Source organism: Diadema setosum, chromosome 6 (assembly GCF_964275005.1).
Source record: "Diadema setosum chromosome 6, eeDiaSeto1, whole genome shotgun sequence".
Taxonomy (NCBI): Eukaryota; Metazoa; Echinodermata; class Echinoidea; order Diadematoida; family Diadematidae; genus Diadema; species Diadema setosum.
The window spans coordinates 7814288-7835588 of NC_092690.1; the positions used below are offsets into that span (position 1 = coordinate 7814288).

Here is a 21301-nt window from a genome sequence, read left to right on the forward strand (position 1 = left end):
ATTTTCGTCAAATAAACGTTGAATCCTTCTCAAAATTACATGCTTTTTCATATTTCATAAGAGGTTTCTCATTATCACACTTAGAAATGTTATAAACCTGAATCCCCACCTCAACCAGTACTGCACAGTTTCTCTATCCCCGAGAGGTGGGCGCCACCTCCCTGCTCTACTATGACTATTGTGTGTGCGCGTTTATACTCTTTGTGCGTTCTTTGATGATGAGTTACATTGCTTCTTTCTTTCTTTTTTTCATTGAAAATGAAAGATTAACGATTTGAGCGGAAGTCCTAGCGCTGCCGGAGCCATCATCAACTCGCGCCTTTGGTGATAACACGCCGAGATAATTACGTCACTGAAAGGCTATCTGGAGATAACCTTTGATGGAAAAACATAACTACTGCTTCTCGTTCTGCTTTTACTTATCAAATAGAAAATCTTCAATCTGTCTTTCTCTCTGTTATTACACAAAAGAATTATAGGTAAGAAGTATACCTGAAGGGGGAAATGTAGATCAGCAGTGCGTGGGCAGATTTCTTGTGTCGAATTAGACTATTCGATTCAAGCAAACTGTTTCTGATTGTCAAGCATTAGATAAATTCTTTCTACCTCAAGCGCGCGTTATATATCATTCATGATAATACACGCGTACAACTTTCGTAATCAATAGATATACGGGGGCATATACCATAATGTTACTTCTACTAAACTGGTTAATCAAGGATGCTATACTACAATGTAGGCCTATAGTGCCACTAGTCTACTACTTCCTACTAGGGCCTACATGCATGCTAAAAGAAGAACTGATGATGCAAATTACGAATATTGTCCTGAATAGTATACTCGCAACTACACTGTATGAGACCCCCATCCATTTCAAGCTTAATCGCTTACGATGGTGGTCTCCTGCATTCAATGATCTCTGTTATTTACTGAAAAATACTGTATATTTTATTTTACAGAGACTCCAACTCTCCCGTTTTCGACGGGAGATCTCCCGCCGAAAGCCCATTTTTGCAAAATCTCCCGTTCTCCCGCTTGAGATTTGATTTCTCCCGCCCTGGCTCTGTGTCTCCCGGTGGAAAGCATTTCTTACTTATTGTTATTGTATGTTTAAAAGATAAGCCTTAGATAGCACCAGAGAACATCTAGAACCCTAGGAACTTCGCGCTTCGCACACATCAACTTGGAGTCTCCCGTTTGCTAGGGGTTTCGGGCGGGAGAATCTCCAGATCAGAAGGTGCTTGGGGTTGGAGTCTCTGTATTTTGTGTTTTTGTGTATGTACACTGGTCAATGGAATCACCTATGTGTATCTATATTTGTGTACTGTTATCGGTTTATTTCACTGCACTTGCTATTCTTTGTCTTTGTACTTTTGAAATTTGTATTTAAATTGTATCTGATTGAATGCAGAAATAAAACATATCAAATTCAAATCAAATCAAACTACACTGTATAACCGTTACTGTTAGCAGAACTAATTATCTATTACTATCAATTGCTTGTTGGATTAGCATTACCACAACTGTTGCTATTTTTTTAGTAGAATTACTATAACCATGTATTACTATACTCCTATTGATATCAATATTGCTGTACTTTCACTGTTTATAGTATTGTGATTTCACTTCTGGTATTACTGTCTCTATCATTACTTTTCGCGTTTGCATCTTAGTTTGCTCTGACTATGCCACCTGCCAATAACCTACCAACAAACAAACAAACAAACGAAGTTTCAGGTGCGAGTTTCTTCACTTTCTCTCCCTCTATAGCCTATATGGTGGTAGGTCTCCCTCAGCCTGATAGTGTTGCCCGGAAAGCAGTATAGATGACAGGTTCGAGTCCCATTGGTTCGTTTTTTTCCAACATGTTTGTTAATTTACAGATCAGCAGTTGCGACCTTAACAAATTCAATTTGCAGAGGGAGACAAAATGAAGAAAATATTCACCTTCACCCCTCTGAATAATATCTTTTTTTTAAAGTGTTTTTGTTTTATTTCTTTCACCATATTGTCACTACATCCCCTCTTGTACGCGCTTCTGCTATTATATACGCCAGTGGAGATATGAGAACAGAGAATTGAACGGAAAGACAAAGAAAGGGCAGAAGAACAAAGAACATTCAAATGGAGAAGGGAAAACTTAGACAACAGGTGCGGTAAGACTGGCAAAAGATTGGTAAGTTTAAGATCGCGTAAGTATTCGCGACCAGCCTTCTTAATTGTCGTCGGCTCACACTAATAGACAAACTTCTCTATCTTTGGATCAAGAGAAGTTTGGGTCATTAGTGCCCGTGCGCAAGAAAGAGGACGGAACGCGCCGTCTGATTGCTAATTATTGTGACGTAACAATGAACACCTGTACAACACAATAGCCGTGCGCTTCTGAGGCACCACCCCAAAACAGGTGGTAATGATCACATGACAAACTTCGCGAAGTTTCAGTTCCTTGCGTTCACACTGACAAAAGACCGAGAAGTCTGGCGGGGATGAGGTCAAGTATCCTTTGTTTGAGTAGGAAGTTTCGCGAGAAGTTTTACAGTTTTGGTTAGGATTAGGATTAGGTTCAGGATTAAAGGATTAATGTTAGAGATAGGGGAAGGGTCTGGGGGTAATAACCGTGATTGCCCAGGAGGTAATTGCCCAGACCCCCTAAACACAATAAACTGAGGAAGAAATAGATACATGCTACTCAGTACATACTGCATAATGCCGAAAATGTTGCAAATGGAGGGGAAGCTAAAAAGCATAGCTTGTAGTATGCGTCCCCCTCAAAACCATTATCAATTAAGTACGAGAATGCAATCATGTACGCGCAGATAAAATACAATGTATGAAAATGATATGAAGTGACTAAAACACATAGAACACTGACGACAGTCAATCACTAATCAACTTATCAACTAAAAAAAAAAAAAAAAAAAAAAAAAATATATATATATATAATATATATATATATATATATATATATATATATAAAACGACTAAGAGGAAGGCAAGAGAAACTTGACTAAGAGAGAAATAATACAAAGAGTGCGAGCTTGAGCGGATAGATTGCATTTCAAATACTGTAAACTTTGAAGTGATTTATAGCGGAAGCATGTACATTGTGTTTGTCAATTTTTTTGTGATTGTGTGGCCTGTATCATCCTATTACCCCATGTAGTTGTATGTATCTGAATGAACTTTTGTGTGTGTGCATGCATGTGTGTGTGTGTGTGTGTGTGTGTGTGTGTTGTGAGTAGGTGTGAAGATTTATTCACATTTCGTGTCTCTTTTAAAGCAGTCTTACTGTTTAGAAATCAGAGATGGACACCAAAAATTTGTTTTCGGTGATAAAAGTATGAGAGATATTTTTATAAGGCCCAGAATTTCAACTTTGATTGGAGATCTAAGAGAATTTCAATATAAATTATTACACGGGGCGATTTATACCAAGGAACAGCTTCTAAAGTTTGGTTTTGTGGCTGATGATTAAATATGTTCCTTTTGTGGAAAAAGCTCTGAAACTTACTCGCATTTATTTTGGAACTGTGAAAAGGTTAAATCTTTATGACATGATTTCATTGAGTACTTTCAGTTAGAAGAGTTGCGTAATTTAGTTTGGCGGGATATACATATTGGTTTAGAAGGAATTTCTCACAGAATCAAATTGTACAACACTCTTATTCTTATCCATTATGTTATATAAAGCGAGGTCACAGTTAATAACACCGACATTGACAGAATTAAAAAAGATATTAATGATATGTCGAAAGGAAGAAAATGATATTGCCATTAGAAGAAATAAATCGGGTTTGCATTTGCTGAAATGGAAATGCTTAAAGGATTAGTTTATTCATGCACTCGTACTTCTCCCCTTTTGTGTGTGTTTGATCACTGACTTTTTCTTTTTCTCTAAATATTTTTGAGTTCAGAGATAAGTATTGTGTATATAAAATATATTTGCAGGTAATATGTGGACATGTATATTATGTGTATTATGTGTATGTGCATACATGTATTGTGTGTATGTAGCATAATCATAAGCATAATTAGTATAATTATCTATGTTCTGAATGCGAGCAGAAATAATTGTGTGTTGTGTGTTGTGTGTGCAGGGGGTGTGGATGTGTGTTTAAGTGGATGTGTGTGTGTTAAGTGGATGTGTGTGCAGGGTGGGTGTGTGAATGGGTGAATGGGTGGGTGGATGAGAGGGAGTGTGTCTGTCTCGGGTGGGTAAGGAGGTGGATGTGGTGTAGAGGGCGGGGAGTTGGTTTGGAGATGAGAGGGACGGTTTCTTTTTGTGGGGGGGGGGGTAAAATTATGAGTGGTTGAAGGTTGGGTATGGTGGAAAGGTGAGAATGAGGGTGGTTTTTGTTGTTGTTGTTGTTGTTGTTGTTATTGTTGTTGTTGTTGTTGTTATTGTTCTTTTAATATAATAGAAATTTCTTTTTTTTTAGTGTTTGGCTAAGTTGCCTACAATTGCAAATGAATATTAATTTTTTTGTAGTGAAAAAGGAATGATCGGATAATTCATTCTATTTTCTTTCTTTTGTTTGATTTCTGCCTTAAAATGAATTGAATGATTATTCTTGTCTTATGGATTATGTCTCATACATGTAGGAACATTCTATGACAGATGTTATGTAGAATGTATGTATTTTTTTTTTTTGGAATTGTTATATTTTCAAAGGAAATGGAATTAATAAAAAGATCACTGAAAACAAAAAAAAAGTGTGCATGAGTGTGTGTTTGCATGAGTGTGTACATGAGTGTGTGTTTCGTGTAAGTGTGTGTGTGTGTGTAAGCTTAAATTGGCAATTCAAAGAGAAACTGTCACTTAAGTTGAGTCTATGCTGTTTGTAATCATTTTTTAGGAGTATAATTATATCAGCGTACTTGTATTTCATTTCTTTTTTCGATGAAAATATCATCATAGTGTCTTTACGTGGTAAATAGTTCGTTTTTCTTTTTTTGGGATGAAAAATGACTGGTTTCTCTGAATCACTTTTTTTTTTAATTGCCAATGTGCTCTGCATTTTACAATCCAGAATAAAATGTGTTTTTTTTTCACGTTTTAATTACATTACTTCTTGTACAAGAAAGAAGTCCTACTTGATTTTCGGAACCATTGATTACTTATCATTTCGTGTGAAACTATTTTGCGATCAATAGCCTACTTTGCTTATAATGTTTTTGTGTAAAAATTTATCACACTAATCACCAATATCTCCATTGCAGCATAATGATATACGAGTAGTCATGAACCATCGTTTTGTGAGATCGTGGATGCAATCCATACAGAGTGAATCTTCGAATATCTTCAGAAAAGTTTCTCGTCAAATTGTCTTTTTCACTGCAAATTTTCACATTAAATGTACATTTCCCGCATCCACACTTACATGTACATTTACAACGGCATAAAATCGCTTGATAAAGCCTGAGACATTGTTGTTGTCATATCGATTCAGTTGCAACAATGATTAGAAATATTTTGTACAATCGCATGTTTAAACATTTCCATTTTTTTATCATTATTATTATCAATTTTACTTGTACTTGTAGGGGTCTGAAACCTCAACCGTGGTGCAATGTTCTGGAATTCCAACGTAGAGAGCGCACTTCGCTTTATAATGGCAAAATGGGGGTTCCATCTGCCTAGTCTAATCCTGTGCATGTGTACAACGGTCAACGAGAACGGTGTTCCAGACCCTGCACCAGGCCAGCTGCAAGGCTCAGGCCACAAGCTGCTGTACGAATTTACGAGGCACCTAGTGAGTAGGCATGGAATTTTGATTGTTTTCGAAGACAACACAGCTGATTACACCATCGTGTAGGAGGATACGCGACATATTTCACAGCCAAAATAAGACAAAAATTCTGTGTGATTTTCACCACAGCGTGGCGTAGTCATTTACCATTCAGTTCAAGGAGAGACCAGGGTTGCTGCTTTGGGTCGTTTTAGAAGAAAAAAGAGTTGTAACTTGCTGTGGTCCTACTCGCAGCACGCCAGCAGCGAAGCAGCCCTGCGAACCCAAACATGGACCCCGCGTCCAACGTAACCTCTGCCAAATCCAACGGGGTGCCACCGGCTGCGGAGGAGGGGACAGCCGCGCAGCTAGATCGAGATGCCCTCAAATTGATCCTACCCGGCCAGGGACAACGAGAACAGAGTTCTCCAGTTCTTATAAATGGCAGCGGCTTGGACGAGATGGACCATGGGAGAGGGAGTGGTAAGTGTCGTCTGTTAGTGGTAGGTAGATTTTTTAAATTTATATTGTGAGTTCATCATCTTCCTCTTGTGAATAGTCTGCTACTTCCTTCTTTACATCGACTTCGATCATGATCGTGACAGCTTTCGTGACAGTGTTTGTCGTGGTCGGATAGGGGTAGGTAGAAGGTTCTATGGTGAATGTGCCAATTTTAAATACAACAAGGAGACAAGCAACTAAGGAACAAAATAAAAACTGCCTCAAAACTACCTGCTGGTGCCTTCCGTCAGCAGGAGACAAAAGCAAAAGGCATTGTCTAATTGACTGAGGTCTGAGGAGGCCGTCACAACATTGTCTGGAACTTGGAAGGAGGGCATTGATCTAACCGATCTAGGTATAGGATTAGGAAAGAATGAGTTTTGATGTAATATCGAGTGCGGGATTGAGGGATGAGGTGTACCATCAGATTTAACTATACACAGCCCAGTCGCTGTATAAATAGCGTGCTTCGCACAGCGTCTGGTTGGGCTACATCAAAGTTAACACATTTAGATACCATTTTACAATGTGTACACTGTATGAAGAATATCTTGGGCCCATTTCATAAAATTTGTCATCAGTGACAACTTGTCATACATGTAGATGTGACAACTTGTCATAGATGTGACAAGCTACTGAAATCCTTGCATCTGATTGGCTGAGAGCAAATTTGTCATAGAAATGTGGCAGTTCAGTTGTCATTGATGACAAGTTTTATGAAAGGGCCCCTGATCTATCTTTACTACAGTGTAAGTACAATTGTAGACAAAGCAAATGCATCTAGGTAGACATATAAATTAATTCTAGAATCATACCCAGGTGAGCTGAGTGAGTCCAGGGGGGGCGTTTCATAAAACTTGTCAGTGACAACTGCCACATTTCTATGACAAATTTGCTCTCAGCCAATCAGCTGCAAGGATATCAGTAGCTTGTCACATCTATGACAACTTGTCACTTGCACTAATGACAAGTTTTATGAAATGCCCCCTGGTGCTATTGTGTCTTGCAATGCAGAATTGGCACAGTAATTTACCACTTAGTCATAATGGAATACCAAAGTCAAAGAGAATAATGTTATGATATGACTTCTGAGGGGGAAAACCCTCAAAACTACAACAGAAGTTATTCATCTTTTGATGTGAGTGCAGGTCATGTGTAGAATTAATTGTGACTAGACCAAACGCTTTGGCCCGAATTCACGAAGGTGGTACAAATGAAACCATGGTTTAAACCATGGACAAAAACCATGGAGCGCCTAGTGTGGCATGGAATATTTCTTTACGAAATCAGTCATTTCGTCGATGAAATAATTATTTTGTGACGAAATGACAACATTTTGTAACTAAATGAACATTTCGTCCACGAAATGATAATTTCGTTAACGAAACGGTCATTTTGTCGACGAAATCACCAATTTCGTAACGAAATATTCCGTGCGACACTTGGCGCTCCATGGTTTTTGTCCATGGTTTAAACCATGGTTTCATTTGTACAGCCTTCGTGAATTCGGGCCTATGCGTTTGGGCTGCGCATTGTACTGTAGGATTTGGGATCTGTTAAGGCTTAATATCACGGCTAAATTTCAACTTAAATACAAAATATTTGTCAATTTGAATACATGTACATGTATACATACCGATGTAGTCCAATTATTGACAACAGGATACAGGGAACGTTTGGTTCCGCTAATAGTCCATTTCTGTCCAAATCGACGACTTTAAATGATTCGGTCAGGAGGGATCTGCGAGAACGACAATTGCTCTGTAGGACGAATTTGAAACGTCTGTGCTTGTGCGAGTCGGTAGCAGTGTAGCCTTTTGACCAGGCACTCTTCTGCGTGACATCGTGTGGTGCCCGATTGCTCTCTGCTGGTGTGGGCGCATTTCACTCTAACCCTTTCGCTTGCCACTACACAGCGCGCTGCAAAAGGGCCTTGTTCAAAGGCTAAAATCATTGCGACTCTCATCGATATTCATTTAGCCAGTGCGCAAAGTGCCACGCAAAGGTTGCATTGAAAGCCAAAGAATGAACTAGAGGTATGGAGATGAACTCATAGAAAAATGTCTTTTTAAGACCACATTGGATCAGTGTGGAAATGAACTTAAGTGAACATATCGTATTAGTTGGGTGAGAAACGTACAAATTATAAAAGTAAGCCTTTTGCTGGTAAAATATGAAACTTATAGAGGCGCGAAAATTTGTGTTTCTTTTTCACTGTACAGAGATATCTTGACTCGGGGTGCTCCCACAGTGTGAAGGAGCACCCTGGGGTTGTGTAGAATCTACATACATTGTATTGACCGATTCTGTGACGCGCTATGTGTATTTTTGGCATGGGCAGCGCCATTACTGCGGTGTATCATCCGACCCCCCCTCCTCCCTCCCCACCCCTCTCACGCGCGCAGAATGAAAAACTGATGCATGGTTGTTTTAGCCAATGGGCATCTCATACTGAGTGCGCGAATGCTTGCTTAGTGCGCGAACCTTTGTTACAAGTGCGCGATAAACATGTTGCCCGTGGGGTGGGGGAGAGCAGGGGGGTCGGCTGAGACACCGCAATTTGAGCTCATGGCTGCGCCCAGTGCCATAAAATGTCTGCTGCCCTCAACGAACCTGAATCGGTCAATACTATAACTCACAGATTTGTAGACTTCATTCACAAAAATCACAGCATCCTTTACAAAGCATGCTCACTCTCAAAGCACTCATTTTGACAACTTTTGAACAAGTTAAGAGTGCGATGACGTTGATAAGTGAGAGGCAATGATGTGATAATAACTAGCTAGTATTAAAGGACGTTATGTTGATTAAGTGAATGCAGCAATATTAGTAGAACACTTCAGTGAGAGTTTGAGGAAAATTGGACAACCCATTCAAAAGTTACACGTATGAATTTTTGAAGTTTGTGCTCAGTCACTGCTGGATGAGAAGACTACTACAGCTTGTGACGTCACATACAACAGTCTGTACGTGTACTTTGTGTAACAATATAAAGAAAATTCAACATATTTTCACTTTTTTGCATAATAAAAGAATGCTTGACTTGCCTCTTTCAGAAGGCAGGGGGAATGATATTACCCTTAAAGGAGATGGCTAGTACCTGATCAGTGGGAATCAGTGGGAATGCTGGGGGATGATTGTTCCAATCCTTGTGGGATTCATTTAAGAGTGCATTATATATCTATTGTTTTGTGAAAATTATTTGCTTCAGAATGGTCTCATATTAAAGTTATGTGCAGTTTATACGTGTACGATCGCCCCGTCACTGTACAGGCATGCTAACTTGGAAACGTTAAAATGCACATTACTTGAATATGAGACCATTCTGAAGCAAATAATTTTTACACAACAATGTACAGTTTTTGTATAATGTACATTGTACTCTTAAATGAATCCCACAAGGATTGGAACAATCATCCCCCAACATTTCCACTGATTCATTCCCACTTATCAGTTACCAGCCATACCCTTTAAACATGATACAACAGTGACAGGTTGAGGAAATGTTTTTTTTTCAAAAGATTAAATTTTGTGAAATTTTCTTCTTTTCCTTATACATTTTATTGTTGTACGCATGTAACTGTAGTAGTCTTCTCATACAGTAGTGACTGCACAGATAATTTAAAAAAAAAATCTGAATTTGAACAGATTGTCCAATTTTTCCTAAACTTTCAATAATGTGTTCTAATAATATTGCTGCATTCACTTTTTATCCACATGGTATAGGTTTAAAGGTGAACTTGTCCTTTAAGTACACTACTGGGTGGGTATTCTCCAGAGAAGAAACACAGAATAACATTGCACAGATAACAGAACACAAAACATGGGGATCAGCGTTCTGTCTTCCTCCCGCTATTCTCTGAAAGCCTTCAATGCCCCCAAATATTCTTTTATCATACCGGTAATTCTGTTCTGATCCTAATCCGCCCGTACGAAAGCAGTCAAGCGGTATATGTACATTGTACATGCATGTATCACCTTTCCACAGTCAAGTGCATTCAATGTGCTATTGAACAATGCAGAATATTGATCGGATGTGATAGAGCGTGGCCGTGCCTTGATGGGCTCACAAACTCTCGTGTTATACGGTACACTGTATGTCCCAGAAAAAAATTACAACGGGACCCGCACCAATAACTTTAAAAGTAGTGAATCAATCCAAATATTCTTTAAAGGTGTGAAACTACATGTATATCTTATTACCCACATTTTTATACAGAAAACCCCATTCGATTTGTTTCAGTGGTCAAAGAGAAATGAGGATTTTTTTACATGTAGACCATGTCAGGAATCCCTTCCCTCCAAGTTCTGCCCATTGTGTTTGCACATCGATATGCAGTTCCAGGTGGGTCAGACTCATAGCTTGCTTTGTAATGATCCACATTTCTCTGTGACCACTTAACGAAAATGAATGGGGTTTTCTGCGAAATATAGCTATGAAAGATGTTATATTTTAAGACCCTGAAACAGCATGCAGATACATGTAGTTTAAACATACAATAAATTGGAAGTTATCATTGCGAAAATCTGGTTGTAATTTTTTTGGGGGACATACATGTACTGTGCACTATTAGGGCACCAGACCGAATGTAGTCGGCTAAACAGAAGACAAAATCTAATGAGCTCAGCCTTGATAGTACATCTTCATGGGTTTTGTAGCAAAACCAGCTTTACTACTTTGGTGGAAAAAGGTAGATTAGACAAAAATACATGTATGCAGTTTTGATACAGAAAAAAAAGAACAGACATTGATAGAAGACATACCAATCTTTCAATCAAGGTAATTTTTTCTGGTCAGCATATTAAACACAAATAAACATGAATTTACATGTACAGTAGGCCAAGAATACAGGTACTCTTGTATACGTTTTGCTAACATGGTGTATCGGGTTCCTGTCAATTGACACCACAGGAACCTGGTATACCAGGTTCCTCTATATAAGGAGTGGGAGATAATGATCTTCTCTGAGCTTTTGCAGAAAAAAAGAAAGAAAGTGTTAACAGAATTTGGCATGTTTTTATATCTCTAGCAAAATAAAAGAGGACTAGACTCACCTCTTGCAGAAAGCAGGAGGAACAATATTACCCCTGAAAATGTGTGTGAAGCAACTTGAGGGAATGTGTGTTTTTTCTTCATGAAAAATTATATTTTGTGGAATTGTCTTTATAAATATTTTCTTTATATTGATCATCTAATATCATTCAGTGATGTCACAAGCTGTTTACATTGTACAGTACATGTACTTTAATAATCTTTTTATCCATCAATGGCAACACTTAAACTTTAAAAATTCATAACTTTTGAATGGATTGTCCAATTTTCCCCCAACCTTTACTCACATGTTCTACCGATATTGCTGCATTCACCTACAATGCAGTCCACCGATATTGCTGCATTCACCTACAATGCAGTCCACACATGCGTATTTGGGTGAACGTGTCCTTATACAATAAATAATGCAGCTACAGAACTGACATCTGTCATAGGAAAGTGCCCATTCAAGTTTTGCACAAGTCCAACTGTACAATGTCTATTATGGTCGTGATATAGTCCCCACTCTATGGGAAACTGCGTGCGAATTGCATGTGGTGGGGACGATTTCACGACCATAGAGTAGCCACTCCCCCTCTGTTATGCTCGTGATATAGTCCCCACACAACGATAAACTGTGCGTGTTTTGAATTGAGGTGGGGATCATTCCAACAGTACAATGTACTTCCACTGCAAGCTTTAGCTTAACACAAGTTCAATACTCCCCCTTCCACCCAATTCTTTCTCTCCCCCCCCCAAAAAAAAAGAAGATATATGGTACAAACAAACACCATCAGACACATGTAAAGTGACTGGTCATAAAATCAACGGTGGCAGAGGTGTCTGTGGCAAGCATGGTGTCACAACACTTGAATCCCACACAGAAGCCATTATGATGCAAGAGTGATCACATGGAATGGATACTCCCTTTTCTTTGTCAGTTTTACTTTCAACACCCTTTTGTTAGGCAAAAAAAAAAAAATTGTTGCATTGGCGTAATCCGCCCGACCCTAAAAATTCCGCCGACCCCATGTTTTTTTATTTTTTTTTTTGCTATCGATATCAAATATCTTGTTGATTGCGATCGCAATCGAACAAACCCGGAAGTGGAAACGGCTCTGGGGATATCGGATGTACGAGGGAGAGATCTAGCGCCTCGCATAAGCCTTCCTTGATCAGTATGTCATCTGTTTCCAACACGGACACGTACTCTAACAAGATTTATTCAGTGTATACGTAGCATTCAGACTGCGATGTATTGTGCACAGTTTTGCCATAGGTTTCTTGTGTGGAGAACTTACACGAATCTGTATATGTGGGACTGTAATAGAGATCGCCGTGTGCGATGAAACGATCGTACATATGGGTCAATTTGCATCTATCTTATCTAAGTCAAAATAGTAAAATATGAAGTGAAAACATTCAGGATAGGGATTTCAACATCTTTAAATTCTGTAAAGGGGTATAATTCCAGTAATATCGGCCTCATAAATGATTTGTAGAATAGATGAACACAGCACATTCGGTGCAGCAGTTGTAACTGTTTACTGAGCTGAGCACGAGTTTTACACGTAAAATGCAGGTAGCAAAAAAATAAAATAAAATAAAATAAAAAAAATCCGCCCGACCGACCCTATTTGAAAATCTCATGTTACGCCAATGCAACAATTTTTTTTTTTTTGGCCTTATATATGTAAAGCATGCCAGCTGGTGTGCCCTTTGTGAAACAAAGCACTCTAGGTTGAAGGTACACAGTTGTATCTCCTGCCCCTTTCTAGTCACTAAATACCTTCCAATGTACCTGCCAAATTTTAACTGAATTTGCTGTTTGATGTGATTTAAAGCTGTGATACAATTAGGGTTGAAAATAGACACAAAATGCTGCACTTTCTTTGGAGACCAAACACAGGGTTAAACATTCCTCAAATAAAATCAAAACCTGGGTAAGATTTTATCTCACAAGCATCTTTTTTTTTTATACCAGTGTGTCATCCAGAAACTACCCCAAGTCTTCCCTGCATGGTTTTGGGCAAAATTTACAAGGAGGTTCTATGGAGGCTACCAGGGGACTATCCACTGTGTTGTGTCTTAACCGACATGAGGTAGCAGTGTTCTTCAGGCATCCTACAGAGCCTGCCCAGAGTTCTATGGTCTATTCAGGCAGGGTATATGACTTGTCTGATGACACAGCAACAGTGTGATCCCTTTAGGTTGTGATACACACATGATAATGTACTGTAAAACACAATACATGTACAAGTATACTTTGGCGGCATTAAATTTTCGCTAATAGGAGACAATAGCCTTCTTCGCGGCATGAAATTTTCATGAGATGCCTCTGACATTCAATCATTTAGTGTAGAATCCAATAAGAACTTTCGCGTGCATTTTAATTTTGCAAATCTTGGCTCTAGCAAAATTCGAGAAATTAAAATGCATGCAAACATTCCTCGTACTAATAGTACCGGTATTTCAAGTTTCATCATTCCAGTACTGTGAGATAAATCTACTGGTATTCAGCAACCCCCATCCCCCTACACACGCATGTGCAGACACAATATTTCCCATGTAGGGCCTGTCATGTTTTCGTTTATGAGGCGCCTTTAAATCTTCAAGGTTGACATCACTGTACTCGATGACACACCCCACATTCAGACTAGGTCTTCCGGACAGTCAGGAGAGATCTTATCTTCTTTTAAGACTGACCATCCACTTGAGTTTCCCCGAAGCTGCAAGGACAGTCATGGTTTTCGGCAGTGCATGGAGCTGAAGAGGCGCCCTCTGTCATTTCAGACGAGAGTTCGTGTATGCGCATGTTTAATGAATACAGCACCAGATTAAACAAAGAAATGGTATTGTACATACAGCTGTAGGAGTGCAATTACAAAGCAAAAGGACCAAAGAAAAAAAAAAGGTGTGTGTATAATAAGTTGACAGCTTGTCATTAATAGTCTTTGAATGAAATGATCAACATTGCATGGATATCTCCAAGCAAATTTTGATTCCCCCTCCCCCCCCCCCCCCCCAAAAAAAAAGAGAGAGAGAGAGAGAGAGAGAGAGAGAGAAAGGGAGAGTACAGACATGTTCCACTTTCAGAGAGAAAGATAGATTTTGACCTTCTAAAATGCATAATTGCCAATTTGTGAATATGTTCAAAATTAAGCAATTGAGAGGCATTGAAAAAATTCTGAAACTGTTCAAAAGAATTAGGCCTATGAGCAATAAAATGCTCATATTACGAAAAGTTTTTTTTTTTCCACTTGGCCTTTAACAGTGATACTGATGACTACTACAGTAGCTGAGATTGTAGTAAAAATATTACAGCACCAAACCACTACTACCACCACCAAAAATGAATAAATGAATGAATATATAAATAAGGAAATAAATGAATAAATGAATGAATGAATGAATGAATGAATGAATGAATGAATGAATGAATGAATGAATGAATGAATGAATGAATGCATGAATGAATGAATGAATAAATAAATAAATAAGTAAATAAGTGGTTTGTGGGACTGATGGGTAATATTTCCAACAGATTAGATACATTCTGTTTCTGGTTCCGGTAAGCTATGGGTTAAAGCTGACAGTAAGGTATCCACTATGCACTGCAGTTGGGCAATACTGTGCCACTCAGCTGACCCCAACACTTGCCATTGTGCACATGATCTGTTGTCAGCCAGTATAAGGGATGTACAGAATTGAAATAACCTCGTTCTGGTTCCGAAATGTTTTTAAAGAGCAGTGCTTGATGTGTGATTCTGCATTAGGGACCATTACAATCATTAACAATGTTTTTCCCATATTTCTTCATCATCTTTTCTGTCATTAATGTAGATCATGTAGATATAATGAGAATTTTCAGTAGTTATACTGTAGTTTATGAATGGGCAAACAAGAACATGAATTTAAATAACTTAACTATCTGTGTGTATATCTGCAACGGAAGCTGTGTGGTACTAATTGTCTGCAGTATAGTGAAGATCTACTTTGTAGATCATGCACTCAACCTCACCTTTAATTATAAAAAGACCCAACAAACAACACACACACACACACACAAGAATCGAATGAGTCCAAAAGTCTACCTCGGTGTGCCCATTGTGTTGGACTCTGATGTGATATGGATGCAATGATAATCAAGACGTGTGGCAGGAAATTGGAAGATTGAGTTCCTGCGTTTCTCTCAGTACAGGGGGAGACCTTTAAGGCCGCTGTCTTTATACTAGCTGCAAGCTAATCTCTTTCACAAAAGAATTTGACCTGTACATCTGTGGGGCCATGCAGGATCTATTGTATACACCGGACACAATAGGACCGTGATGACCAGCTGATGACTCCTTCCTCGGCTATTCAGTTGACCAATGCCCTGGCCTAATATTTCCTGTTCAGGATGTAATCGGGCTTTCCTAGAATATCAGTGCTCTTTTCTAGTTTATGAATATTATTTAGTAAACCTACTTAGAAAGTTGTCTACCAATAATTGTTCCTGTGGTATGATAATCACAATTAATGTGAGTTGTACGCTGTATGCAGTAATGTGCACATTTAAATGCACAAGTCCGAGTGTGTCATGCATTTAGAGGTAAACCTAATTTTTTTTTTTTTTAACCCAAGAGGTACAGCCAAGTGAGTTTAGAGTACATAGTAGATTCCATGTTTTCCATGCATACTATTCCTACTGACTAACAGGAAATGCATTTGCATTTAATTTCTTTTACAGATTGGTGGACAATTTTTTTGCCAAAAATCAATTGTTTTAATCATATTGCCGACACTTACAGACTCTTGGCAAATTTACAGGTTGCATTTCCTTAATATTACTTGCCATAGATGCGACCTGTTCACAATCAGTAAAATACGTCATGGGATGCATGGAAAATTTACTGGATGTATTGCAGAGACTCCAACCCCAAGCACCTTCTGATCTGGAGATTCTCCCGCCCGAAACCCCTAGCAAACGGGAGACTCCAAAGTTGATGTGTGCGAAGTTCCTAGGGTTCTAGATGTTCTCTGGTGCTATCTAAGGCTTATTTTTTTCAACATACGATAGCAATAAGTAAGAAATCCTTTTCGCCGGGAGACACAGAGCCAGGGCGGGAGCAATCAAATCTCAAGCGGGAGAACGGGAGATTTCGCAAAAATGGGCTTTCGGCGGGAGATCTCCCGTCGAAAACGGGAGAGTTGGAGTCTCTGGTATTGCTAGCCTTCTCCTCCTAGAATGTATTAAAGTGCGTGAACACTTGCCTAGTACACTTGTAATTCTTTGGCTACAAGTGCGTGATAGCATAATAGAGTGTCTATCGCCAGTGATCGCAATGATTATTTGGTATCAAATGTGCGACTAGTAAAATTAGATGCACAGCTACTGACCAATCAGATTGCAGAGTTTCTCAACTCGTTTGATAATTTCAAGTTCAGGTTAAATACATACGTATATTACCTTGAACATTCCACTGTATATAATCTCTTTTCCATACCCTGGTATTACAGTTCGACCTCGATTATCCGGCCATGTCGGGACCGGCGCTCATCCGGATAAGCGAATTGGCCGGATATGGGAGACACAATGTTAATGTATATACCTGCCGTCCAAGCTGCCGTCCCAGTGCACTGGCAGCTACATGTAGGCAGGTAGCGTACCCCGCAACGGTGATGTAATCTATGCTAGCCTGCGCAAAATTGTAGTCCCTTCTTCACAAAAATAAAGTTTATCTTTATGTGAAAATCATACATGTTTTACCTCATTAGAATTGAGAAACCTATCATGCGCATCTTATGAAATTAGTGAAATAGATCCATGAAAGTCACTGTTTTTTCTCAATTTTTGGATGAAAAAAAAAAAAAGTCCTTGACTGTGTGAACGCGTCTGGATAATAGAGATTTCCGGATAAAAGGAGGCCGGATAATCGAGGTCGAACTGTAGTTTATAAAATCCAAAGGGTGGATCCAAAATGCTGACATCCTGAAAAAGAGTACTCCGAGTTCATCACATTGTCATCCTCAGCCGATCCAACCTCAATATCCACATTTGATTGTCTCTTGACAACTTCCTTTAATAGGAGCTATTCAAAGCTATCGATACCGTGTTTAAAAAAAAAAAAAGATGTAGCGGACACGATAGGAGAGACAATCGCTTCTTCTGTTATCAAATAAAACAGACTGTCTCCGCCAATTAGACTAGTATTTCCAAATGTTTGCATGGAAAGAAAAGAAAAGGAAAAAAAAAGAAAATCACTGTTACTTTTATTACCAGTACTTATTCCAACGCAGTGTCGGGTTGCCGTTAGTTCAATGTCCCATTTTTGAGGCGAGAGCACTGTACCAGCTGCGAGCTCCAACATGGCGATCGCTCTCCAGGAATATCTGCTCACACTTGGTCACATTCTCTGGCAGTCGTTTGCCTACGTCCAGGATGGCGCGGTTCAATTATTTTACCTCATACTGTGTGAGTACAATGTAGGCTGTATGCTGGAATTGGCTCCTTCGTGCTATTAACCCTTTCATTACTGCTACTTTATAACTTGCTGGACATTATCGTCCAAGTGTAGCCAACAGTGGTATGGACAGAGAATAATACCTACCAATTGTCCAGAGATGCCAGCTGTTACTGTACTTCTTCACAGTATTTTGTTGTTTGTTGGTGTTATTGGATTATTTGTTTGTTTGTTTGCTTGCTTTCTTTTTTTTTTTTGTGGGGGGGGGGGGGGGGTTAGGAATACTTACAGGTTTCATGAATTGTGACTGTTTTTCCCAAATTGTGTTACTCATGTCTACTGCCAGAATATCAAACATACATCAAATAGACCAAGTCTCAAATGACTGGCAATGGAGTACATTGAATCATATGTTACTGTATTTTCAGATCATGAGCAGGGTCCTGCAAACCCGCTTGCCCTGCTGTGAAGAAGGAGTCTTCAGAACCTGGTACATTTTGTTTAATAGAAACTTACTGTAGGGGCAGTCAGACTTACAACCAAACTTCTCTATCTTTGGATCAAGAAGTTTACAATGTAGGTCATTAGTGCACATGGGCAAGGAAGAAGAAAGAGTGTTCCGTCTGATGGCTAGTATACAAATGATGCGCAGGATAGAGTGCGTTAGTGGAGGTGTAGCGCACTCGAGGGTATTTACAATTGTGAAACATGCACGAGGCGAAGCCGAGTGCATGTTGCACTACATTGTAAATACCCAAGAGTGAGCTGCATCTCCACTAACGCCATGAAATAATCCTGTGCATCGTTTGTTTTATAAAATGGGTCGAAAACTAACAGCATTTTTCACGTAGTTCCTACCTTTGTGGGTCGATACCAGTCAGCTACATGTAGCACTCGCTCGAGAGAGTCAAGCACGTCGCACTCGGAAATCCCACACATATAAGTATGCCACATAATGTTATGCACACAAGAGAGGCCGGCCGGCAGGTAGGCAGCCCCAACTAGAAATTGTTTACAGGATTGACAGCGCGTATAGTAGCGCGCGGCGCACTTGTAACAACTGATTGAGTGCGCACTGGTACTGCAGTGCAATGGTACTAAACAACGTCCACGTGACTCATTTCAGCGCTTCCTATTGGCTACATTCTTGAACCCATTTTATAATAAAGTGATAATGACATGGCAATGAACACCTGTATAACACAATAGCCATGCGCTCCTGAGGCGAGCATTCAACTATCCCTAGTTAGGGTGGAAAGTTTCGCGGTAAGTTTGCGGTCACACTAGCAAAACATTGAGATCTCAAAGATCGTGATCTTAAACTTCTTGATCTTTTGCCAGTCTGACCGCGTCTTTGCATATGTATCTATACACCTTATACTGACACTGTATATTTGTTTATCTTCAGTACAGAGGACTTGTTGTTGTTGTTGTTGTTTTTTTTTGGGGGGGGGGGGTGTTTTGTTTGCGTGTATGCATCTTCCGTGCACATTGATATTGGTACATTTTGAATGAATGATTAAATGAGATTCTGTATTCATGGTCAGTGTCTATTATAAAACCAGGGAATACTGTTTGTCCACGTACATTTCAAATACCACGGAAAGGCTATTAATTAGGAAGATCTTTTAGTCCTCTGATACAGTTTGTATCTAGGTTACATGTATATGCACTGACTTCGCCCTTTTATTCAATAGTTGAATACGTGGAAGTTTGCCTTCATATGGGGTTTAGGGCAGTCAGTAGAATGTACCTTCCCCGGTGTATTGTTATCGTATAAAATTTGTTGTATCAATTTTACACCTATAGGCTACTATCCTACCAGCACAATGAACATATCAAATGTATCACTCTGAACACCATCTTTAGCTGACATTGAAACTGGTAGTCAAAGATAATACTTTCTTCTTCTTTCAAAGTGAGTTTGGAATTCAACAGGACTTAGGCCTATGACATGATGTTTTTCAGTCTTCTTTTGTTGTAGAATTTCAGTGATATGCATCAAAGGTACAAAGACATTATCTAAGAGCTTTAGAAAGATTCAGTTTCAATTGCCTGTTGTATTTTTCATTCAAATCTCGTAATCTTATTCCAGTGTGGTAAACTCATATTAAAACAATTCATCATAACAAAAAAAAAAAATAAAATAATGTACTTCTGATCAGTAATGACAATACTGGTAATCAGTTAATCTTATGAAATGAAATCAGCATAAAATTTGATCAGTTTGTATGTACTGTATACAGCGATCAAGAGATGACCAATTAGTAGAGGCTACTATGTAATCCCGTGAGATTTTTGTGCCAAAAATTTTTTTTTTTGGCTAACTTTGTCAATTTTGGGGTGCTGAATCCAAAAAACTTTGGTTCCATTTTTTCCGACCACGTCTTCAGCCGCCATTTTGAATTTCAAAATGGCCGCCATAGCAAACTGTATTTTTATCCATATCTCATTAAGTGAACATTGTAGAAGCTTCAAATTTGATGCAAAATGCATGGTTGTGATGTCAGACACACTGGTATATATCTTTTTTTGATATTGTGAATTGTTTTGATACAATTAGTAGGCTGCCATCGTGAATTTCAAAATGGCCACCATAGCACACAGTATTTTGAACCATATCTCATACAGTGAGCATTGTAGAAGCTTCAAATTTGGTGCAAAATGCATGGTTGTGATATCAGACACTCTGATGTATCATTTTCTGATATTGTGGACTGTTTTAATACAATTTAAAGGCTGCCATCTTGAAATTCAAAATGGCCGCCATAGCATTTTTACCTGTATCTCATTTTGCAATTATAGTAGAAGCATCAAATTTTCAGTAATGCACATGTTTGTGGTGTCAAACGTTCCAGTACAGCTGTTTCCTATTGTCGATCTTTAGATAGGCCACCATCTTGAAATTTAAGATGGTGGCCATAGAAAAACATGTGATACTGTGGCAAGCGCCTTAGATGAATTTGCCAAAATTGTCCTATATAGTTAGACCGAATTCATCTCTTAATTCAAAATGGCCGCCATAAATTCAGACTGTACGGACGAAGTTCCAATGACGTCATCAAGCCATCCTGAGGGGCAAAAACTGCGTGAGGGGGGTGGGGAGGGGAGGGGGTCCCATAACACTACCCATAAGTTTGGGCAAGTCCCATAATAGCCAAGAGGGTATGTGGTTCTCATACAAGAGATCTGTTTTTGCCTCATAGGCAAAACATTATTTGGTGTCGTGGAACCTCGTTAATCATGTTAATAGTTCTATTTAATCCCAGTTATTATGAGTATTTGTACAAAAGCAAGCATTGATACGATTAAAGGTGATCTTCAAAAACTTGATGCTGCCTCGAGAGAATGAAGACAAACAAGGAAAAGTCTCGCAATGGCAAGAAATGCCATGGTCATCCTACCAGACATCCCATTCACAAGCTTGTTTGTTGACCATAAAAAGGAAACAACTCATCAGGGAGCTCATAATTGCTCGATGTATTTCTGGAATAACACAGAATGAATAAGGAATGCCAATGAGTAGGTTTTTCCTGATTGCCCTTGTGTGGGTCATCCTCAATCAAGACTTCCAAGATGCTTACTGCTGTACCGTC

The 21301-nt window shown here is 39.0% G+C and overlaps 1 protein-coding gene across 1 annotated transcript in view; it reads left to right on the forward strand.

Annotated features, from left to right (window-relative positions):
* Positions 1 to 5990: 5990 nt before the first annotated feature.
* The window catches only part of LOC140229933 (AMP deaminase 2-like), a 77213-nt gene continuing 61902 nt past the window's right edge, over positions 5991 to 21301 (forward strand). Inside the window, exon 1 of the mRNA XM_072310133.1 lies at positions 5991 to 6212. Coding sequence (XP_072166234.1) covers positions 6020 to 6212 — 193 coding nt within the window. The 5' untranslated portion in view covers positions 5991 to 6019. The remainder of the gene's footprint in view (positions 6213 to 21301) is intronic.